General features: G+C 39.8%; 1 protein-coding gene across 2 annotated transcripts in view; it reads right to left on the bottom strand.

Moving 5' to 3' along the window:
• Positions 1–25,331, bottom strand: part of GBF1 (golgi brefeldin A resistant guanine nucleotide exchange factor 1) — a 102,369-nt gene that overhangs the window by 25,325 nt on the left and 51,713 nt on the right. For both annotated transcript variants that reach the window (XM_082764225.1, XM_082764226.1), the window contains exons 4-12: positions 17,512–17,643; positions 12,430–12,548; positions 11,693–11,801; positions 11,269–11,329; positions 9,975–10,029; positions 3,905–4,040; positions 1,321–1,547; positions 514–682; positions 120–331 (exon numbers count right to left, since the gene is read on the bottom strand). In XM_082764225.1, the coding sequence (XP_082620351.1) occupies positions 120–331; positions 514–682; positions 1,321–1,547; positions 3,905–4,040; positions 9,975–10,029; positions 11,269–11,329; positions 11,693–11,801; positions 12,430–12,548; positions 17,512–17,643 (1,220 nt within the window). The remainder of the gene's footprint in view (positions 1–119; positions 332–513; positions 683–1,320; positions 1,548–3,904; positions 4,041–9,974; positions 10,030–11,268; positions 11,330–11,692; positions 11,802–12,429; positions 12,549–17,511; positions 17,644–25,331) is intronic.

The raw sequence follows: 25,331 nt of genomic DNA on the forward strand, positions 1-25,331 counted from the left end.
CTTCTTTGAAGACTGAGATCTGTCAAACTTCCGAATACTGAATTCCAATAGACTGTTTGACCCAAATTAGTATCTAATTCCTCCATGCCATATCCCATGTTAGCACAAGCCAGACTTACTTGAAATAGGTGTCGGCATAACTCTTCCTTCACAAGTCCCAGGAGGGACTGGCAGTTTGCAATGGGAGCTGACTCCAGGGCAACAGTTAGCAGCTGCAGCCCCATGTGGATCATCACCTCGGAGTTGTGGCGATCGAGAGGGTTGGTGAGCGAGATGAGAAAGCGGAACAGTTCTCTAATACATGGCAGTCCATAGGGGACCAGCGCGGCTCCTAAAGGAAAGTGAGACACATTGGTACTCTTAACAACTTGGCTTTTGCTGATGTCTAACAGGTGTTACAAATTACATCATTACAGACCAACTAAGGAATAAGAATTTATCACCCTCATGGCAGAAAGTGGCATAGAATAGTGGAAAGGAGAAAGGACTTCAGCAATATTGCCCACCTCTCACCTTCTTTTTGGGAAGACTGAGTAAAACGTACTCCTCGGGGATTTACATAGTCCATGTCGTGAACTGAGGCAGAGTCAGAATGTTCTGCTACAGACGTGCACTCCTCTAGAACCTCAGGAATAGACTCGACAGAGGCTGACTGGATCTTCTCCTCCCTCAGACTTTCATTCTTCATTGGTATCAGACATTTGAGAAGGAAAGAAGAAAAGCAAAAAAAGACAACAGATACTAGGTAAGCTAAAAGAAAGGCTTATTTGCTCACTGCTCATTCAGAGCTATTAAAACTATACAGGTCACTTGTGGAAGAGAAGCAGGAAAGCAAAATTTAAAAGAGCACATCTAGATAATCTGCAGCACTTTCTTTCCAAAACTTTTACTTCCATCTAGCTCTTAACTATTTTACTTAATTCTATGTTGTGAGACTAAATTTCCACAAACAAAAGATTTATTTTCATCGAAGATAACTAAAAGAATTCTCCTGAAGATTTCATCTATACTTCCCTCTAATACTTTCTCCTTAATTAAGATTTATGATATTGCGAGGAATAGGACTAGTTGCATTAGATACGTAGATACATAGCTGCATTGCGGGGCTGCACAGCTATCATTTCTGAGTCAGTGGGGATCGTCTCAAGAAAAACAACAAATGTTTGTGAAGTTACAAATCACTTATACAAAAGGATGTTTATTCTGATCCTAAGCCTTAAAATATAATATAAACACTATGACCAAAAATAGAGTAACTGTACTAAACCCACAACTAACTATGCTGGCAGTTGGAACTCTTCCTTATAAGCAACCACATACCTGGAGGTCTGGCTGGTTTTGATTATCAGTGACTTTGGCCTCATTTGAAGGCATTCCTGCATGAAGTCCCAAAGCAGTGACCTGATCCAAGTCTGTCAGGTCTTCTTTGGAGGTGGTCTGTGAGGATGTTTCCAAACCACTGTCTGTAGAAGGGCTGACTGCAGATGAAACATTTTCTGAGCTTCCAGAGGAGCTGGGAGGAGCATCTATGAAAGTAACTCCGCTTGCTGATGAGAAACAGAAGCAAAAAGATCAGCAGAATTTTCTCCCTCAGCCCCCAGTTCATACACTGAATACAACTACGGTTTACTTTGATCACAGCAATGCACTACGAATGATCTCAGATAATTAGGTATTAATGTAGAGAAATGAGACAAAGCTCTTTCTGGCTAGGGATTAAAGCATCAAATAGATGAATAGGTGAGATACTATCAGTTCTCCAAATTAAAACATATCACTTGGAATCTAACAGATTCAGAGAATAAGATAATTCATGTAGTTAAACAAATGGTGCAGAGGGTTTCTCTAATTGAGAAGAAATCAGAAAATAGCCCCAAAGATGTACTTTATACTTTGATGCAATGGCACAAGCACTTTAATATTTGCCTCAAACATCAGTCAATCCTTCAAAGTGATTTTTTTAAACTATTTTTTACACTTTGATTGGAAGGCAAGACCTATTTCTTTAATTCACATTAAAGAAATGAAATTGCAATAGAATTCAAACAAGTCTGAAACAAAGCACTGAGTAGTTTTATTATTTCTAAATGGGAGACAATTCTTCCAGAATCTATGTTTTCTTTTAAGGAAAACCCACATATTTGCATCTCTTCTGGTTTTCAGGAAAACTTAAAATACATACACCAAATGTTCAAAAAAGTGATGATATAACGAAGGGCATGGTAACAAAATAAGTGCACAAACCAGAGGTATGTTATAAATTTACACGTAAAAGGTGTATAGTTTTGCGCAGTCAGATGTTTTATTCATGACTTGGCTTTTGGAAATATTTTAAATAAATAGCAGAATGTTACTTGATTTTTAAGAAATGATATGGCATACTTAATCAATTTTGTAATCTTCTCTTCTTCACATGCTAAGACAGAATTCTGACATAAAAAGCACAATTAATACATTACCTAGCTCTACAAGCTCAGCATTAATAATGTGCTCTATAACATTATTCAGCTTTCTCTCCAAAATGTTACAGGAGTTATCATGGAATTTAACACCTATGTGAAAGCATAAATATAATGATTTATGTAGGGATAAGCTCTCATTTGGATGTCTAAGTTGGATGCAATTTTATCTCATTGCTTCCTTAGTTTTCAGCAATCATGCTGTTGTGTCGAAATGCACTTGGAATCATTCACGATATACTGAATTGTGTTCTACATTGGAATAAGAGTCAGAAATACGTATTTTACACAACTATTGTTTCAAGCTTCCCGTCTGCTTCCTTTCACTGTTAATGTTTATGTCTGATCCGTCAAAATTTAGAGTGCACAAGAGACAGAGTACTTTGCAGCCAGAGGGACTCATTTATCCAGAGGAGAGGTTAAAAACGGTTGTAACTATTTAGTCTACTTCTATAAAACAATAGGATATGGAAGTCCCCCAACATTATAATCTCCAGCTCACAGCACTAGTCATATACTGCACCACTTCTGGAAGCACATGCAAAAGGATTTGTGTGCATGCCCATCAGTTTCCTGCAAACAAACCTTTTTCAGGTACTTTTGCTGCTCTCTCTACTTTTTTCCTATGTTCTATGTAACTCTTCATTTCTTCTTACCACACTGCAACCTCTGTTCTTCTCATAATAGTTGTAAGTATATCCCATATTTCTCTGTTCCTTAATGTGCACAGTCCAATGTTTTTTATTCAAATTTCATGGACTATGGGTGAATACTTCCAATCTTTACATCTGTAGTGAGAGATCAGATCACTCACCCGTTCTTGATACCTACGTCTCTGCACATCCCACAGTTCCACCTGTATCTCTTCCCCGTCACACTATGCTCATCCTTCATCACCCCCACCCTCACTCCCTTTGGTACAACTCAGGAATACGTAAAAGAATATGTCACTTAGATCAACAATCTCCTACTGCAGGCAACTGCATTGTTATACAATCCTTTTGCCATTACTTTCTCCCCATCTCCAACTCCTTTAGCTCTCCTCTTTCCAGTGTTCTTGTTCTCAGCCTCTTCCACATACCTGCTGCACCCTCCATCTCCTCCGCACCAAATGGCTGCATATAAACTCAGCTACTTGTTTAGGTTCCGATTTCCCTTCCCTATAAAATACTCCTGTAAGGCACAATGAAGGCAGAGAAATGCTGCCATGTTAGCCACTGGATTGAGCTTTCTGCCATCAATATGTATTCCACCTCCTTCAAACTTCTTCTCTTGGACCAGAAAAGCTATGACATGTTTATTGTGACAGTCACTGAAAACTAAAATAAAAATCATTAAAAAATATTGAATGCAGAACAACTTGTTAAGAGAAATTAAATAAAGACATTTCCAAAACAGCCCTGGAATAGGTGCTGTCTGGTCTCTGAAAATAGATTTCAGCCTACCTGCGATGGCACTAGCATTGGCTGCTGGTTGTTCTGTCGCAGGTGAGACCTTAGCTACATGTCGAGGAGGTCTTGGTGATCTCTTCTGCTTTTTCCATTTTGATGACTCGCTCATTCCTCCAGCTCTCATTTTCAGCTGAAAACCATAAACAATTAAGAATATCAGTATAGAGAAACCACATAGCACAATGGACTACACAAGCCAACCCACACAGGCTGTCTCAAAACTCTCAAAGTCAGGCAACAGCACTCAAATGTATCACACGAATTTATCAGCACCTCAAAGTCATGCAAATCAGCTCCTGACTTCCTACGACCCACATATTAGCCAACACTCCATGTCTGAATCAAGGGAAAATTTACTGTAGCTACTATACTACCTCTGTCACTTGTCTCAATTTACTCTTCATCTTTGCAGTAATGCCACGTTCCCTTTCCTCCAGTAATCTCTTTCACTATTAAGAAGTGTTTCGCCAACACTTCACTCACTCCTGGTGCATGACACACTGCAAATACCATCCTAATGGCTTAGAAACAAACCATGTTCTGCTTTCATCTCCTGTCATCCGTCCTCTTCAGTTCTAAACCTAACTTAACCCTCAGCGTCCCTGTTGACCAAAATTCTGCCACTAGTTCTCATACAGACCTTCATCTGGGCAAATGAGAACGACAGTAAGAGCAGTGCAGACTGTATGGCTCTTGTTGCAGTGTGCTGTTATTGCAGGCACATACAGACATTCCAGAACTTCCTAACACCATTACAATATTTAGTCACATTGACAATGGCAACAGCAGGTTTGAAAACAGCTTCCTTCTAAAATAATCTGCTCTAAGTGCAGGAATGCCTCCTTCTTACTCTTGGGTTTAGTAGCCGCAGTCAACTTTTCTGATGCTATCAGATCTCCAATTTGGGGGTGAAAAATTTAAACGCTGAGGAGGTTCCTTGCATACAGTGGAAGCCACTCTGTAAGCCTCAGTACTGGTCTCTACTTGGTATTCTTCTTTGTGAAGTCATCTCAAATAATACTATAACCTAAAATATAATTTATCTATTTCTTATATTCTTACTATTGGTTTCTTATTCTCTAGAAGACAGCTGCATTCTTCAGTCTCCTTTTTCTGCAACCTCACTCCTTCCAGCTACTACTCTTAAACAGCAATAAGCCTTCTAGATTCTGCTCATGTTTTTCTGTTTCTTCCCTTCTTCCATCTAGAATTCTCTCTCTGCACAAGGCCTATAATTTTTCTCATTTAAACAAAGCTTTTGAAAATGTTATGTCCCAGTACAGTAAACCGTTTGTGTAACTTCTTTGCACCACAAATTCTGTTTGCTTGACAACTAATCCCTAAGTTTTAGCAATGTTACAGTTTCTGTGAGCTTGTTAATTAACAAGATAGATGCAGAACTACTTTGCCTTTCTTCCAAATTTTGCAGCAAGAATCTCCTTCTAAATGACAGCTTCTAACAAACACTTCCATGACAAGCACACAGCCAAAACTGAAGTATTGTAGATTTTAAATGCTTTAAAAGGTTTATAGATCACAATCCTTTCACACAGAAATTGTCTGTTACCTTATCTTTCCTATCCACTAGCTCATAGAGCTATATAGAATATTTGCTGTCTTTTATTCTTCCAATTCCCACTATTTCATCTTAGTTTCACTTTCAATTTTAAAATCTTTCTGAGCCTTAAATATTATCAACAGCTTTGTTCATTAAAAGCTATTAATTAGACGAGGTAGTTTTATTTTACCTACTAACTATTCTAAAAATAGCCATATTTCATTTTCTCCCTTTTTAGTATAAAAGGGAATTTGAAGACTTTCACAGTTCATTGTACCAAACTGCTACGAGTACGCAGGAAACCTGGAAGCATTGTGCGTTAAACCCAAGCCTGTTCCACATGATTTCAAAACAGACTTTGCTTCCAGCTACTATATCCTGTTGTCATGATTTGCTAGGTAGAAAGCAACTTGCTAATAAAAATGGGGGGGAAAGTAAAAAGAAAAAAAACTTGAATCAAAGTAAAGCTAAGATACTGCTCAGAGCTAACCATGTTGGTAGCACCCCTTTTACCCTCAGTTATGCTCCTGAGAAACAAGCAACTTTGGAACCACACAGGTCCAGCCTGGCAATCTGACCCCCACATCTGATCTCCCCTTTCACACAACACCAACTACAATCTCAGATCAAGATTAGCCTTTTTGGGAAAGTGCTTGTCTTTAGGCACAATGCTCATTTTTAGTGGCTGTCCTATGCTTTGTACTAACTCCAAGATTTTTCCTCTTGAGGTTTATTAGAAAGGCCATACGGCCATCTGCCGTCATTTTGATGAAGTTGTGCCATCTTTGAGAGATGGAGTAACATCAGCCTCACATGGACAAGAAACTATTTACTCATGGAAGCAAGAAGACTTCTTCTTTCCCATCCCAAACATTGAAACAAATTATAAAACATTCAGACAAGTATGTAAAATTATTTATTTATTGTATTTATTTATTGACAAATTAATAGACAGGTGAGATTACTAAGTAGGTCTTTTCCATCTTGAACTATCAAGTATTTCACATCCTTCACAAATAAGTATTGTTTTATTAGGATTACCTAGGGCTACTTCCCATATCTCCAGCCCCCTCTTTTTTTTTTTTTTATTTTGCTATCTCCCGTAAGAAAGAGATGGCAAACTACAATAACAGTTGCATACATGTAGCTTAGAACAATTTACAGAAGCACAGCTTCATAGAAATGTTATGCCAGTTTCAGTTGGCTATATGTTTCTTTAACCAACTCCACGCTTGGGAATTCTAAAACAATACATGTATCAAAGGACAACTAAAGTACTATCTTTCATTCCATACTTTGTATTAAAATTAAAATATAACAATGCCACCATTTCTTGCTTTTTATGTTAGTATAAACGTGAAAAAACTTCTACAGTTTCTCCTTGACCAAAGGAACTATTTCTAATGCTTTTTTTTTTTTTTTAATCTTCAATACTAAAGCATTTTGTGATTTTGCTAGAAAGCTTAGTTGCATGTTAACAGACTGAGATTTTAAACCTTAGATTTCGTTCTTGACTAAAGGCTGCAGCAAAAATAATTTATTAGATCATTAGAAAAATGAATTTTAAATGTCATCTAAAAATGTCCTTCTCTCTCTAATGCTCAGTCATATCTTAGTTGCATTAAGTTTACAATTATCAGTGTCCTTCAGATTAGATTAAGGTTGTACTTCACATATATCATTGAAGTTTTTATTTAAAATGCATTCCTTAGAAATAAAATTGAGCTCAGAGCTATTGCTTGTTCATCTTGAAACTCAGTATATATTCCCCACTACATTTATCTCAGTTACTTTTGCATAAAGAAACATGTACACAAAATGGTAGAAGAAAAAAAAAAAAGCTACAAGACTCCTAATGCTTCCTTTAGTAGATGAGGTTTTAACAATAAAGCTCCATCTCAAAGCTAGGAAGATGAAAACTGTAACTCTACAAGGTTCTTTTTTAAAGGGTCCATGAGATCCCATTTTTCTGCAAGCCACCTTACCTGCACTCGTTTGTTTTTCCATAAGATACTGTAAGCCTCAAGAGAAAAGGGCAGGGGCCAATGATTAGTAACTAAATGATTATACTAAAACATGAGCTCATTCTAGATGCAGCATGGAACTGGTCAGCACATCAAGTAGCGTTCAAGACACAAAAGCATGCAGAGAGAACGCAGTCCATGACCCAAGTCCTGGACACACTGATGCACTTGTCATCTCACTTACCTACCTGCCTGTACTGCACCAACTAATGTTAGATGAGGTAACTTGAACACAATCTGCTCCCAAAGACCTGTTTCTCAAAATACAGTGTTTAGCTATAATACTGCCTACTACAAAGGGAAACATTTCTTAGTCTTTTCTTCTGTGTAACTGCATAAATCTGCAAATCTCCAGACACTGTCTTTCCAAACTATCTTGGAGTATAGACACAAGACAAATAAGTGGCAAAGACACCTCTAAATCTTCAGCTTGGTTCCTTATGAATCAAATAGCCTATAGGGCAGACAAGAACTAAAGGTACACTAGGTTTATGTGGAAAACTGAGAAACGTCCCATCTAAACTAGTTTCCTGGGGCTTCTGTGATCAGTCTAAAAACATCTGCAGGCCTACAGTATTTCTTTAGAAGAGTTTTATAGGGGAACTGACATATCATAGTTCAGTCTGGCCCCACTCAACCCCCATTACCAAACACTCTGCTGGGAATCACTCTAAAGTCAGTAAAAACATGGCCAAAAGGCATGAAAAATTGACAGTAGTTTCCTTAAAAACAAAACAGAACACTTTAGAGAGCATTGAAGCCTGTGGCCCTGTGACAAGAAACAAAGCTCAGAGATTCACCTTGAGTAAAGCTGTCTAAGGCATGCTGAGCCAAGAGACTCTTCAGGTACGCTGTTACATCTATCATCAAGATCATCAGCTAGGACGCACAACATTTGAGTCTTCAGATAGCAATCTACATTTTAATATGTTTATTTCCTTCAGTTTCTCACTGTCATAGAGGACTCAAATCTTGCGTACCCCTTCCCCCTCTCTTCCTTCAGGAGAAGCCATGGCAATGTTCTAGATGGCACTCACCAAGACATCGAGTGCTGCAGAAACAAGGGTCTCTCCCTCCCAAGCCTGCCCCAGCTGCAGCCACAACACTGCAAAGCAATCACTGCATGCATTCTCCCCAAAAGCCATGCTGTGTCAAATGAGTGGAGGGATTTGCTACACACAACATAACTATCTCTCACGTGGTGTTTACAAGAGAAGGAAGAAGGGAATAAGGTAAGAAGAGAGAAGGGAGAGAGAGACCTTCAGGTTCTTAAAGAGCAATACCCTCTCTAATTGGTTCAGGGCTTTGGGCTGTTCCCCACTACTTAGTTCCAGTTTGTTGAGGAGACATGAAGAGATCTGTGAAAGATAGGCAAATGCATGGTTTAAACAAAACAAAATAAAATAAAAACTCAAAAGAGACGAATAACCTGGCAGAGTGCTAGGCTGCTGGCAAGACCCCTGGGCATGCACAGCAAATGGACAGTACAAGGTAACTGCACAGACCAGACACGGAAGGAAGGACATCACTGAGCTGGGAGCAGCCATCACTTGACAAGGGAAGCCTTTCTAAATTTAAGTTCACCTTCACATTACACACCTTCTGTACACAGACTGTGACAGATTCTGATACCCACAGTACATTAACCTGATCTCTGTCAGCGTTCCTTAGGCCAATCTACCATCAGCCCAGATCTTGTCACTTTTCTCCCACAGCAAGGGAAACCAACAATCATGACATTAGGTTACTACACAGGAACTAAAGCTCCAAGCTAGTTTCAGATTCCTAGAAGTAAACATTCAGTCTCTCTCAAAATACTGCCATAATTGCTCTGAAATGTACATCCACAAAACACTGCCACTTTTTGTAAGTTGTAAAAAAAGAAGTGAAAGTTACGATGCTATAAATAGTACATTAAGCTAAGCTCAAAGGTGGTGGCTATTTCTTCTCTACCACTCTTCTTCCCCACCCTGTTACTCTTAACATTACAATCCTGTATCTGTATTGACATTCTACATATGGAGTATAAAAAATATATACGTATACTAGTATATGTGGAGTTCCTCAATTGGCCCTCCTTCCACCTAAGAAACTACTACATTTATAAGTATGTGAGGTCACATTTATAGTATCTACAGTACTGAATCCAGATGCTAAAAACGCACTGCAAAGATGGAGATGGTATTGATGAACAAACCCACAGCAGCTTTTTGTGTTTTCTAGCCCACAGCAGCTGATGGCTGTTCCCAGAATTCAGACTGACTTACCTAGGCAGCAGCATAGTTAAGATTCACTACTGGACATTGGGTGCATAATCCCACAGAATTAAATGAAATTATGTCCATTTATGCAGTTAAACATGCTCTTTCAGTGAACTAGGGACTTGTGAGAATGAAGAAACACACGTGTGAAAATAAACAATACAGAGATGAACACAAGCCTGAGACAAGAGTGAAACAGCCAGCACAGCGGTGAGTCTTACCTTCTTCATATTAGTTCCCATGTAGCTTTTAGGCTCTTCTTTAAACTGAGGCAACCTGAAAGACAAAAGAACAAGTCAAAATACATAAACTTCCTAGGATCAAAAAGAAGGAAACAAAAAAGTCTTTCTGGTCATGCTGCAGATTACTAGAAAACCAAAATCAGGTTTTCTCCTCAATGAGAGACTCTCTCATATCCTGCCAAAAGGACTACTGAGGGGAAAAAAACAGGGCTAGATGAGAGGTTGGTTTACATGTTATTTGGCTGTTTCTCTTTCTGGAAAAGAAGATGGCAATACTCAAAAAATAAACTGGGATCCAAACTATGCCTGCAGTTGGTGCCTTTACCTTGCTTCTATACCCTGATATCCAGAGGCACAGGCAGTGGTGGTGCCTTATCACGAAGGACAGAGGAGATGATATGCAACGAGCAAGGAATAAGCACTACATGAAAATCACAGAAGCATTTGGAGAAAAAGTTATGTGGTCTCTCCTCTTTGACAATACTTGATTCTGACTTGATTCTGCCCCACATCCATCCATGTGGCATTGCAAAATGGAAACACAGTGCAAAAAGGAAACAAAACCTGAGAATTCACCGGAACTGAGTGTGGCAATGGAAACAACTGATTGTAAGAGTGTGTCTCAGAAGCAGTTTGATTATAATCCTTTCCTATTTCTGTATCTGCACATTTTCTTTTTAAATACTCAGAGATAGTCTGATTGCTTCACTAGACAGAAAAACAGTTTTGAGGTTAAATAAATTTCTCGAGTTTAAAAGTAACTTTAATAATTACCTGAAAGGCACTGAAAAGGGCAGAACATTTGTCCAGAAGACAAATGACCTCAAGAGTTTATACTTCTTTGATACATCAGATCAAAGCTCTCAGCTTGAATTCAACATGTGACTATTCAATACCATTTCTGTTCTCTCTCCTGATGACTATTCTCTCTCCTGAAGAGAACTGTATTTTTAAGAGTACCTTTTTTTTTTTTGAGTGAGGTTTGCATTCTCTGTCTTCAAAGAACTGGTTCCATATCCTAAAGCTCTTCATTACTGAGCTGTCCATCTCTCCTCAAAGAATACCTTAAACCATGCAACCTTCTCCACCTCAGTCTCCCTGCAGTCTGAAAGGGTCAGCCCAAGAGAAAAGTGCCAAATCTTTCATCCCCTTCCACCTCTAAATAATGACCATTCTGGATGATTTTTCCGAGGGCTCTTAAGTGGAAGCGTGGAATCTTTCTGTCCTTAGAGGGCCATCTCGGCAATGCTGAGGCAAACACAAGCAGGTTTACCTTGTGAAGAGCAGCTGCACCATGTCGACCAGAGTGTGCTCTGCAGATTTTCTCAATAACTCTGCGAAGACAAAAACAAATAACACAGGTGTCATTACTCAGTGTGATATTATCAAGAGGCTTCTTCAAGCAGACTCCCCTCCAAGTCTTGTTTACAGAGATTACGGCAAATTTATTAAAACCAGCTCCAACACTGCATTACTGCAAATGGGAATATAATCACAAGGTGGCGCCACAAAGCTGGGAAAAAAAGGAGTCAAAAGTTGTACAGTGAACTCCTGGCAAATTTTCCATGAAGTTGTAGGAAGACACACTAATATAAAGCTCGACAGCTTTCCATGGCTGCATGTTCTGTAATAGAACTAGCTGAAGAAACCAGATCATTTCTTAGGAGTAACCACAGTGGAAATACAAATACACCTACCGCTGAGTCTCATTTCAAAGCATATGCGGAAGCAGGACTGCATGATCTCACACACAGACTCATTGGTGAGGTGGGCTCCCACGGGAGTCAGCAGCAAGGTTCTCAAAACCTGCAAACAACAGTGTGTGCATGTCAGATGGTACCAACGACACTTGCATGAATTTTCAAGAAGAAGGTTGGACTTGCTCAAGGACTCAAGGACTTGCTGGAATTTCTACCATGAGCAGAAAACCTAAGGAGTCATTTCCAAGTGAATGCTGTCCTCAAAACAGACAGATTAGGAAACAAAAACGATCTCCCAACCCAAATCTAAAAGATACGCTGCATGTAACCTGAAGTTTAAATTCAGTAACAAGCTATCCGCTCACAAGTAAACATATCAAAAAGCTGTACAGCTTATAGGTTTGTCTCTACAAATAATTGTTCTCAAACCTACGTTTCAGAGCTCCATATGTTTAATTTATCCCTCACTAACACAGGCCGTGCACAAGGTAGGATTATCAACACGAGTACATTATCAAGCACTTGATTTTAAAATCATTTCATTTAAGCTTTTAATTATTTTCATTTGAAAAAGCTTTTACCACAGGTATATGAGCCATCTGTTTAAAAATAAAGTCTGTTACTAAGCTCCTACAGAGTCAAAACATTGCTGTCTTCTCTTCATCTCCATGTAACAGGATATGCTCCACAACGGGCAGCAATCATTATGGTAATTACCATTTCTCTCCACTTACCTGTAGGATTTTCATCAAGACAACCTCATCGCTTGCATGATCTGTTCCCACAAATCGGGCGTGAGTGACAGCATCTGCCATGTTCTCCATTCCCTCAGCTGTGCCCTCATGGCTGGGATCTGAGTAACAGAATAAAAATATATGACAGGAAAAGGCCACCTACAGCCTACCACCTCTGTGGGGAGACATCTACACAGAGATACTTTGCTTTCATCTGGTTCTTTAATTTGTGTGACTCAGAGCGAGTTGCCCATACAAGAAAAAAAACTCATCCCCTAGTAAGAGAAAGACTTTTTAATGGGAGCTTTCAGCAAGACTTTATCAGGAGTCTATTTACATTTGCAAAAAGATGCAACCTAATAAAGAAAAGAATTACAATTCATTTTTTTAGATGCTAATTGTTAAGATTATGTCCTATTCCCTACAATACAGAACAATCAGCTGTTAAATACATTCAGTTCCTCCTTGGGAATTAGCAGAAAACAGATTTTAAACACATGGAACCTCAAGTTTACTCCCACGAGGAGAAAATGCCAAAGAGGTTCCACTAGATTGAGAAGGAAAAATTGTCTCTTGTTCTATGTCCCTCCCAAGGAACAGGAGCTGGGGAAGGAATGGGCCAGTGGTTCTCCCCAGAGAAAACAGCAGACAAACATGATCACAGTTTAGATATCAGAGTTGCAGGCCTCCCACTTCAATCATTCATCAAGGCTCCTTCTCTCTATTTCAGTCTTTTGTAGCTACAAACAATGGGGCAGTTGAGAGAATGTTTAGGACAAGATTGTTGCTAGTAACCGTATCTTGTGCCACATTACAGGGGCTTCAGAAAAGCAGCCTCTGGCTTTGATTTCCTTCTTGCTTAAACAATATGGCACTGGGCAAGAATCTTGTTACCTTCCTGCCTAAACAGTCATTAGGAAAGAAAGACGACAACCTAAACACTAGTTAATACCTCATTAATTGGCAATGGGGCCTCTTGAGCTCCAGCCAGAACGAAGCTGACAGAGGAACCAAGCAAGATCTTGCACATTTTGTAGACAAGATTTGCAGACTCACTCTGACTCCAGATGTGTTCATACCTAGGGGCTAAACCTTAGGTGTTACAGAAAACTGCTCTTAATGTGGTCCAAAGAGAGTGGCCTCCACCATGCTGAGCAGATTCTGAAGGGCTGCAGGATAAACTTCTAGTCACAGAAAACCAAAATCCTGTCTGTGCACCTGATAATTTCATCCACCTGCACAGAACACCACTTCTTTCCCCTCTCTTACACATCCCTGATTGAGAGCAGAGCTACCTACTTCTGAAATATTTGTGAGACACACACAAATTTTGCATAGTTCAGAGTGAGTTCATCTGGTTTGCAAGTCAAGTGTTAATGAATCAAAAGGGAGGCTGTTCTAAGAGCAGTTGGTCATTTTTACCTGCTTCATCAATTAAATCAGGCAGAGACCAGTGGAGTTTCAATGCCAGCACCTATAGTAGCCTTACTGTTAACCAAACCTCAGCACTACAGTGGAAAGAAACTAAGTGGTCATTAAGAGGAAAAACAAAAACAAAACAAAAAACGTCTACAGCAGGAAAGGCTTCCATATGCAGAACATGCAGATTCCCTTCACTATCAACTCTTCCAGTAGGTCTGAGTTCCTCTAGGCTTAGTGATATATTTTATCATATTTATGGACAAATAATCTGCTTGAAAAGGAAATGTAATAAAGTTGTACATATGCTTCTTTAACACATCTATGACTACCACTTGGCAGTTCTGGCTCCTACCTTTAATACTAATAAACACACCTCTCTCCCAACACGTATCACGCTTGACTACTTCAGTCCTGGTTCCCTGGAACAGCTCTACAAATTCAGGTCAATTTATAAAGCCTCTGGAGTTCAATTAAAAGCACAGATACTTCTACTTTGCAGAAACAAGATAGAGAAAAGCTCAACATGCTTCTTTGTTCCCTGGTGAGAAACAGTATGAAAAGATGTGTCAATGCCTGCTCAGAATCACTAATAAAAGAGGTTTGTGTGAAGTAAAACACCAGTTCAAAAACTGCCACCTACAACAAGGGTCTGGAGACCCCATCTAGACTTACACATTTCATATGGGGTGTACTCCCACAACAAGCAAAACAAAAAGCAAAAAGCAGAAAATCCAGGCTTTTAACCATGAGGGAAATCCAGCAGCCTGCTCAGTAAGACCTTCAATGCAACTAAAATAAATCACCAAGGAGACACAGAAGGTAGAGGGGAGAACAAGCTTTAAACTCCCAAACAAGTCCTATTGCTGGAAGCTGAGCAACAGCTGCTCACTCGCAGATACGTAGTTTTAAGGTACGCCATGGAAAAGTTAACTTTAGAAGTGGAGCCTGAAGCTGCTCTGGACACACTGTGATAACAACACGAGCACATACCTTTTCTGAGGAAAATAAAACAAATACAATTCAGAAATTCAGCCACTAGTCTTCCTATAGGTCAGGTTTGAGCTCATCAAAAAGGCTGTCAGCTAGCTGTAGAGAACTGCTGAGTAAGGAAATAACTAATCCGAGGGATAAAACCAATAGCGTTTAGTATTGATGCAAAGTTTTCTTGTGCTTTAAAAGTTACTGTGCCATTTATTGAACGTAACTCTTGAAACAGCAGTAGTTATTTCAGACTAGAGGATAATCTCTTTAATTATAACTATTCCTATCAAAATACATGCATAGTGGATATAAAGTCATTTTGTCTAACTGAGCTGCTGATTGCACACTATACCATCAGTGAACTGCTGCACCCAACAAATTCAGAACAGATCTTTGCACTTCAGAGTACTCGGGATCCAAAGTTAAAAAAAAAGAATAATTTTTAGTAGCCTTTTGAACTAGTTCTAAAATGTACCCCGACAGCAACACTGGTCTGAAAAGACAACAGATAACCATCTAGTGGCATATGACAGAATAAGAAAAACAGTGGAACAGCACAAGGATTAGCAATGAAATGTTTTGGAAATAGGAAAAGAAAGAAGCTTTAAACAAAAGATAACCTATGAAAGGAGTTTGGCCCTTTCACTGGGCACTGGCTGTAGACCCTGTGGGTAGAGCAAAAGCCATCTACTCACAAAACAGACACAGCTAATGATGCTCTTGGAAAGTGTTCTGGTATCACCCATCAATTTATGCAGCATCAAAATGCACCGTAAAAACCAGCCACATTGAATTTTCACTCATTGTGGTTATGCTCCAGTCGTTCCTTCCTTGTTCTGTACAGTTTGAAACAGGTTTGTATGTTTAGGACAACTTTAAGCTTTTCCTTTCTTTAGGCAAACAATCTTTAGACTACCTCTAGTCTTGTATTACAAAGAGAAACACAAGACCAAAAAGCTTTAATTTAACAACACCACCCTAGCCAGATGTTCAGTCCGCAACCACTAATCCCAGCTTCGCCGGTATCTGGAGCAGCACAAAGGACAAGGCCGCTGTGAATGTCACCTCCAGCAGGGCCTGAGCTCCCCTCCTCTACAGGCTCAGCTCAACAACAAAAGCCAGGTAGAGGGGCTCTTCTGCTGTGTGCTACATGGACACATGCTCACACGCAGCTACAGGGAGGCATCCTTGCTGGAGTGACCTAAGAAACATTCTAACTAACAAGTAGCTAATGAAAGACTACAAGCTTTTAATAATTTTCTTGTTTCTGCCTCGAATCAAGTATTTGTAGTGAGTTGCCCATGCAGACATTTGCCTTGACACATGGTATCAGCCTAATGGTCTGGGTGGGATCAGAACACAAATGCACAGAAGAACCATCTCCTCTATTTTAAAACTAACATATTTGCGTTACTGCCTAGTCCTTCAGAGGGACATTTCACAGGCTTATTTATTAAGATTCCTTTATTGTCCTATCAAGTGATATTAATATCTCATCATTTTAGTTATTTCTTGCCACTTACTTTTACCCAATACTCCCCGCTAACTGATGTTTTGATACCAGTACATACAACAAATAAATTCCTGCAAGTCCCCAGTTTTGCTCATTTTAATTTTGGAGTTTTTCTGCACAAGTGGCCAGCATCTGCATAGATCTTGAAGCCCTTTCTTTCTCTGACTTCCCTCATGCTTACTCCAGAGGAAAAAATATTTAAAAGAGCAGAGAAAAAAAGATAAAATCGAGCGTTCTTTTAATATAATGGAGGAAAAGAACCTGGAAAACTGGACTTTGGAGGTGAGGGGACAGTGATAAAAGAGGTTCCTCTAAGTGAGACTACGCATCAACACAAATTGCAGATTATAAATTCTGTAATTCATACAGGTATGATCAGAAAGTACTAACAGAATTTACAGAGAAAACTCGAGCAGCAGTAGTAGCAGGATGACACACTGAGGGCAGACAGAATGCAAGCTAATGAATTACTATGAGCCAGCTGAGCCACAGCAACTGACCACATGCACATTATTAGCCTTTCACAAACATCAGGGAAGATGCATACATTTCAAAGACCATTGAAAAAATCAAGCAACTATTTTACCTCATATTGGGATGAAGAGCATGCCTAAGAAAACTAAAAAGATTCAGCTAATGCACTTAAGTCTGACTGCGGGCGAGGGCAAAACTGTTCCACAGCAATTCTGGCAAATTTGGAGTACAGGACCCTGTCCAGTGTGTGTCAGAACTGGGTAAAAAACATCCTCACTCTAGAACAGAAACGTTAGTCCACAAAACTAAACTATTGTATTTACGTATATTAGAACACTGTAATCCCCGCTGGTGTTTTCCCTTCCCCGAACCTTTTACTCAGATTATATCGAAAAGTCTGAACTGCATTTGGTGAATACCAAAGTTCATCAGTGGGCCATAAGCACACAGCAGTCTGAGCAAACCAGAAGCTGTGGCTCCGTTTCCAGCCATTATTACTTGAGTGCCATGAAAGACCAGCAGGAATAATGCTGAGAAACTGCAGATGCCTATTTCCTCAGCATTAATGACAATTTTTGTCTTTCTCCAATCTCCTCATTAAGACTGCAAACATGTCTCCTGGCCAAAGACATGTTGCAAGGAGATGCACTTGGCTGGCATTTTGGTAAATCCCAGGAAGACATGTTACATACCTATTAGTGCATATGAGAGGAACTTATTCACAGAGGTGAGGGCCAATCCAGTTATGGGGCCTGTAGTGTCTTCAGAACGGATTACTTCCAGGAAAGGTCGAAGAAAGACATTGGGTTCTATTTCAGATAGTTCTGTTAAAAAAAAAAAAAAAAAAGGAAAAAAGACCAACATGAGGTTAGACTTAATTCATTAGGTTTCATTTTGCTTTCTTTTTAACAATCTACGGCAAAATAAATCTATAAGGAAAGAAGCCTGCAAAAGCTTAGTTTCAGAAGACTGGTAGGAAGGTCAGGGTTGCTTTTATATATATACATATATATATATATACAGGTATATGTATATATTTTTAAAAGCTATGGTTTGTAGGGCTCACTATTTGTTATGCAAATAGAATCATCTTCAAAACAGCCTTCAGGAGACTTATAGAACAAATCCTACTGTGAGAACACTAAATATGACAGACCCAGCACTACCGAAATTCATGCTTTAGTTAATTAGCAGATATGGCTGCCTTTTCCTAGTATTTCTCTAGAATTGTGATCACACGAAGTATGAAAAATCTGCCCCACCTTCTGCCTCTTTTTTAAAACATCCTACTACACATATAGCCCCATAATAATCACATGCAAAATATATGTTAGATGGATCTCTTGCAGCAATTTGCCTGAACACAAATCACATTTCTGTAACACTACATGTTTTCTTGGCAAAGACAAAAAAAAAAAAAAAAAAAAAAAAAAAAAAAAAAAAGAAACAAACTTGAAAACAATTCTAATCTTGTTCTCAGAACAGCTATATAAGCCTCTGAACCAAGTAAGTAAAAAGGGCACTCTTTCTACTTGCTGCTTTGGACAGCAAGCATCCTCTCTAAAGCTGCAATAGAAAAGCTGATGCACTGAGCTGCTGAGCTGGGGAAACAACAACTAACGAGCTTCCTAAACTTTTTAAGATGATCAATGGAAACTTCAAGAATGAAAAAGAAATACAGAAAAGATTGCTCAGAACTAGGCAAAATGGAAAAAACAACAACAACAACAATACAAGGGATCTAGATAGGAGGAGTCTTGAGGATTTAGGAGAAAAAGCAGTAAGCAGGAGGTGAAGTCAACCACCACACAGCCAGTACAGAGGCAAATAAGTGTGTTAGAAGTAACTTGGGCAATCCTGAAAGCAGAAATTCTGCAATACAGGTCTCTTTAAGTACCAACAGTTGGCCCAACTTGCTGAAACCTACATTTTACTCCTAATCAAAGTTAACAAGTCTAAGGGCTAATAGTGTCACAGGAACGCTGGCATTTACATTCCTGATGACACAATATTTCACTTAGCTGTCATATGAGCTTCTTTGGCATAGGGGAGGAAAAGCCTGCGATTCCTGAATCCTGAAATAAGCTACTGGTTTTGTATCTGCCAACACAATTATTTTACTTAAAAAGTAAGATAAAAATAAAATAATCTAACACCTCCTATACTAAGATAAGTGAAATTCCAAGTAAAGTAAAGATTCCTAGTAAAGTAAAAAGTAAACAAAGCATCTTAACATATACTTGTCAAAAACTATTGTGATTATACAACATTGTCAGGAAGCAAAAGAGGAAGAATAATGGGGTTTGGTTGCTTTTTGTTTGTTTGTTTTACATTAAGACCATGGGGAACTGTATCAAAGTGCAATAGTTTTGTGGTTAACTAAAGCAAAACTGTAACTGAAAAAAGGAACCTTGGGAATCATTCTGCAGATGAATCATTCTCTTACCTTGCAGCTACCAGTTCAAATCAGGCCAACACCATTAACTTGTGAGAGGTTAAAAGGAACGTGATGATTCAATCTTTTTGGCTTAAGAACAACTCCCCCAACTCGTCAGATAATATTCTGGTGTGGCGTTACAATTGTGTCATCTCTCAATAGCTCATGGAAATGCAGAGGATCATAAGACATGCTTTCATCGATGTTTATTTAAGTGTGCTTTATGGAGCACTTGTCTGTGGTTACAAGCATCTGGACAACATTAAATATAATCAGACTACTAGGGATCAACACTCAAGCTCATCTTCCCCAAAGCTGATCCTTTCCATAGAACAGTCACCACCTAATCAATCCATCACAATGCTGGCAATTCCTTCAGCCTCCTTCAACTCAAAGAGCCCCAGAATGGACAGGCTGCACCTTGACCAGTAAGAAAATGGCATTTCAGAGACACCTGGATTAATGTTTCTAACCCCAGGTACTCCACACAGAGCAAGCCACCAGAACTGAACCGTCTCCCTTCACACCAGAAGATGATCACTCCGTTTGTTTCACTGACGCTGTGGTAAACAAGGAAAGCACAGGTACCACATCCTCGGGATCTAGGGCTTGGAAGCTAACATTAAACCCCACCCAAGAAGATGAACAATAACCATACGCATCCTGCCCATCAAGAGAACTTGTATAAATCCCTAATATTTCTTCTCCTATCCCTGATATTTCTTCCCCTAAGCCACAAATATCTTTAACAGCACTTCTCTTAAGCTGTTAAGTGTAACACAACTGCACCAAGGCAAAAGGGAAAGCATGCCAGGTAGCACTCTGACTGCACCTCAGCTTGTCTCACAACACTACGTACGCACATAGCTGCACAGGTGGAATGAGAGGAAGCAGCCAAATTTACTAGCAAAGGACGTACAGGATATCATGCTCTCCATTAATCCTGTTTCTGGTCAATAAATAGACCTTAACTGCACAAGCTGCAGGGGGTCAGTTGTTTTCTTCTTTTCAGTCCTACTGAAGACAAGGCAGACATAAATCAACATGTAAACTGGTTGAAGATCCAATTCCCCTGCAACTTAACTGAATGTCCCCACTTACATGAAGATCACAGAACGGCTTGCAATAATTAGGGTTTAACTTAGGCACATGCTGCTGATTACACAGCAGCTCTGGCCAGCTTCCCTGATATTCAGAGACGCCAGCTTTTATGGTAACACAGCATTTTACATTAAGCTCCCTGAAACTCATTGTGTGTGCTGCAAAACTGTTTCAGACCAGTTAGTTGTTGCTGTGTCATCAAAATAAATAAATAAATAAATAAAATAAACAAGAAGGGAGTGTTTTTAGTGCAAGATTTACCCACAGAAGAACAACCTTCTGAGAGAGATCTAAATGTCAGTGAAATACCAATCGTACTGCTAATTTTTTTCACATCTGAGGATTACTCACTTGATTACTACAACGAGCCCTTCTTACCAGCATTTGCAGACATTTAGGACTTAAGGGGATCACCGGCTCTCCTTTCAAAAAGAGAACTCAACCTCAGGAGCAGTGCTTGCTTCAATACAAGGACTGAAAAAAACTCCAGCCGTAGCTATTCTTGCTGTACGCTGTCTTACTCTCACTGCCTAAAATACCAATTCAGCATCTAAAAGTGCCAGTAAAGCTACTTGTTTTTAACCAAATAACCAAAAGAAATTAAAAAACAAAGTTTTTAACCAAATAAAAATGTTGCAAACAAGTCAGTAAGCCAAAGATCACTGAAAATCTCCCTGAAAGGCTGTTATAGCCTGATGCTGAGCATGGCAGTGTCCAGAACCAACCTGCCACCACCTTCAGGTCAATTACTGCAACTGCACCTCGCTTTTCCTACTGAGGCTCAACTTTAATCTGGAGCACAGAGCAGAAGGAATTGGATAAGACTCTTTTCACAACACTTTGGTAACATAGAACCACGTTCTTAAAAATAAATTGTTCTGTCCATAAGTTAAGACTTCATAAAAGAGATACTTAAAGGCTCCTAAAGACAATCTGATAGGTTACATGAAGTCTGGATCTTTGTTGGCTACCTAACTGTGAAAGCAATGCCATGCTCTCCTGAAAAAAAAATAAAAATAAAAAAAAAGGTAGAGAACTTCAGAAAGGGCATTAAAATCAATTACAATTTTAACAATTCCTTTCCCAAAGCAGAGGTTATATAAAGTAAATATTGAATTCTTGGAAGTACATACTTGAAGCCTTACAAAAGTTTTCCCAAAAAGCAGCTCTGATTTCTCATTTCTTTGGATCTTACTCTGCCAGATTCAGATTCAGGCATCACAAGCGGAGAAACCATAACCAGTGAGAAATTTGGGAATTGCTGATAGAGTTGCTTCTGCAAGTTTACTTCCCAGCAAGAGATATTTCTCAGTAGCTGAATTACAAGACATGGGACGTTTCTCAGCTTAGGTGCCTACTTGCACCTCTACAATAAAACCTCCAAGCTTGATCTCAGCCTAAGATATCACAAGAGAAAAAAAGGAACAAGGGTCCACAAGGAGATCAGAAGTTCACTAGGGATCCCTACATGCAGCCTTCCTTTTCAATCCATTCAAAGCTAGGAAAAATACGTTAAAACAAGATCTAGTCTTACATGAAGAGCCTGAGCTGCGTTAAGGACTGGCAGGAAAGTCCTTCCTATTCTTTTCACCCATGATCCACAGGCTCCTTCAACGAAATTGCAGGGAAGCCAGAGACCAGCACCAGAAGTGCACCCAAGAGAAGTTCAGCTAGCCTGAAGCAGTACACAGAGACTGAAAAGCAGGGAAAGAATATCTTAAGTAGCATATCAGAAAGCCAACTCCAGGGCTGGCGATTTTAATATGAGAACGGAATTCTGCTGAGACCACAGAGCTCTCCTTCACTCATCCTATGGATTATTTGCGCTTAGACACACATGTCTATAAAGATATTTAAACAACTAATTCATGTTTAAGCACCTAGCTCCCATTTCAGCAATCCCATCCAGCCGTTCTGGCACTTCAGCAAACAAGCGTTATCAGACCCCTGGTGTCCCCTCTCTCCTGAAGTACAGGAGCAGGTCCCTCTCGGAAGCGGTTTCTTATTGTTAGCACACTGTTGGCACATTCCTGATGTAAAACGCTCACATAAGCTGCTTTCTCGGGCAGTTCAACTCTTCACTCCTGAATGACTCTTATCAGGATCGGCTATGCGTTCCGAATCAGAGTAAATGAACGAGAAAAAATTGTTTATGACAAGTTATTTCAACATCATTTGTCCCCAGGACAGGCAACTGCAACCCAAACCACATGATCTGGACTCCTCTGATGCAGCAGCTGTTGGCCTTTGACGCTCAGCCTTCAGGAAGGCTGTTTGCATTTTATCCCACGCACCCTCCAAAGCAGGCGAGCTCAGACAAGAACGATGCTTAACCATGTGCTATTACCTTCCCTGCTTATGCACCGAATTGTACAAAAAGCAGGCGTTCCCTTCTTAAGATGAGAAAAAGACAAAAATAACACCATAACAAAGAAGTCCAGCTCTTTAGGACTCCTGCCTAGGAGCTCTATAAATTTATGCCACGGAAAATAGAGTCAGCAGCAAGCACTTCCTGGCTCACCATCAAAAATACTTTCTGCAAACATCGCCCTTCTGGTCTATGCAACACTGTATGAGCCTTATTCTTGATTCACCCACAAAAAACACCAAACTTTTTTGTCTTTTCACTCAAAGGTGAGAAATTCCTGCAGTCTCTGAGTTGGAGAGGGAAGTAAAGTTACAAGGAAAAAGGACAGAATTGGACTTGCCCTTTAAAACCATCCGAAAGCATTCAGCAGCCATACTTCTCGGGTTTTCAAAAACCATTTCCGAAGTCTGCCTGCTGGAATAAGTAGCGCCTCACTCTCACTCAGATCCAAATGCAGGACCACATGGCAAGGACAATTAGTTAATTTAGAGATTAACAAATCTAGCAAAAAGAACTACAGTAACTTGTCCCTCTCTAAAAATCTGCATTGCTTGAATTTGTTGAATAAATGAGGCAGCAGCCCCAGAGCGATATATGCATATTGGTTCTAGGTCCCTTGGCAAAACTACAATTTCATCAGCTCCACAGCTGATGAATGGAGGAGGCACACGTTTCACCACTCTGAAAACAAATTCTGCCCACTGACTGGTCACACATACCATTCTGCACCTGCAATGAAAGACATGCCCTGACTTCTTCCAGCTAGGAAGTTTAGTCCAACATTTAACTCCAGTTACCCTTCATAAATTGGCAGATAGTCAGCAAGTGTAAAAAAAGCTAAACTAGATGATACACGCTAATTGGTGCCTGGGCTTATGTTCCCCTCTTCACAGGCCTGGTACATATTCAGGGTTTCAGTGTAAAGACACCTCTGTCCTCCTGTCTTCCAACAAGGGCAGGGGGGCTGTTGTTGTTTTGGTCTTTTTTTTTTTTTTTTTTTGCAAGGTCTAGACCAGCCATTGCAACGTGGCATTTAGATTAGGATGAAGCACTTTTCTGAAGAATTTCTCATCTGAGAGAAGAACAGGTCGCTACTTACACAACCTGACCTAGTAGCTAATACAGTCTAAGAAATCTATAGCCCTGCTTCATGAACCTAACGATGACAAAGTCTACCACGCTCATTGCATCAGAAGGGGGTCATCAGAAGGAGCAGTCACCTGGCATTTCCTACAGGTCTGCCCAGACCTCACCATAACATCCCCATGAAGCTCTGAGTGCAGGAGATAACTGCATTCGACGCCTGCCCACGCTGACAGCTCAGGAGAAGCCGAGGGGCTGGGAGCTTACATCCTCGTTTCCAGACCACAGAAATACTACAGTCTATTTTAAAGGACTGAGGGGATTGTGCACAGCAGCACACAAGCTCACCATGGGGGTGTGTGGAAACAAGCTTTGTGCATCTCTGAAATCAATTCTTCACCACAGTAAGTGCTACCAAAAATTTTATTTATGATAGACGTAAATATAGATCCAAAATTAAGGATATTCAACCCAATGGAACAGCAGTGAGAATACATTACAATCCTTTTCAGCGTGCCTGTAAAATACACTCTTCAAACCTAATTCTCTGTGAATTAAAATGGTCACTCAGGGGCCCAGGCCCACCATACCAAGAGGGAAACAGTGCCATTCACAGGCACACATGAATGCAAGGCTAGGATTACAAATGCAGTTTGACAGGGGGAACCCAGAGCTGTCAAGTCTGTTCTGTTTGCCTAATTTCATTACAATGGCACAAATGCTTTCATTTGTCACACTCCAGCTTCATGTGTTTATCTCCCTTTCATTAAACATGACTTTAACAAATGATTGTTCCATAGTGCCAAGATCTCAAGAGCCCCTCAGAATTGAGATTTTATTTGGGGGAAGGATGACAGAATGCATACTGAGCATTTGGCAGTCTTGATAGCCTCTGGTCAGGGTGGCATAAATTCAACTGAAATGTTGTCTCCTATAGGAATTATTTACATCTACCAGCAAAGCGGGAGCACTGACAGTCCCACCAGCATTAGCCATTAGTTATCAGGGTTTTCATCTGATGCCACGCTTCAAATTCAGCTGTTCTGACTGCCCATTAAAAATCCCTGGACATTTTTTTTTCCATAAGCAGGTACTTGCTGTAGTATCCTCAGCCAAAATTACACTGAAAATTCCAGCTGTGTCTCTGCTGTTATTTCAAGTGCTTTTCACCCGGCCGTTGTGTTCTACTCCAGAGGGAGATATGCTTCAGTGATATTATGAGAAGTAGAAGATGCGCACTTCATTCACAAGGAAAACAAATGCCATCAACAGGAAGCATCACAAAGCACAAGCTTTTGTGATTTCTATCCAGATAGACTTAAAGTACAGAAGAAAAAAAAAGATTTGGGATGAATTCTGAGCCCAACACAACTGTTCAGTTTTCTTGAGTTTTTATCAGCAGTCAGATTGCTGAGCGCAGAAATTAAGTTGTTGGAGTAGCAGTTTATTTCAAAAGTTAAAGTTGGAAGAATTTATTTAATTCTGCTCTCATTTCCTAGCACTGAAGAGGCTGCAGAGATTAG

This window comes from Aythya marila, assembly GCF_965140915.1.
Source record: "Aythya marila genome assembly, chromosome: 7".
Taxonomy (NCBI): Eukaryota; Metazoa; Chordata; class Aves; order Anseriformes; family Anatidae; genus Aythya; species Aythya marila.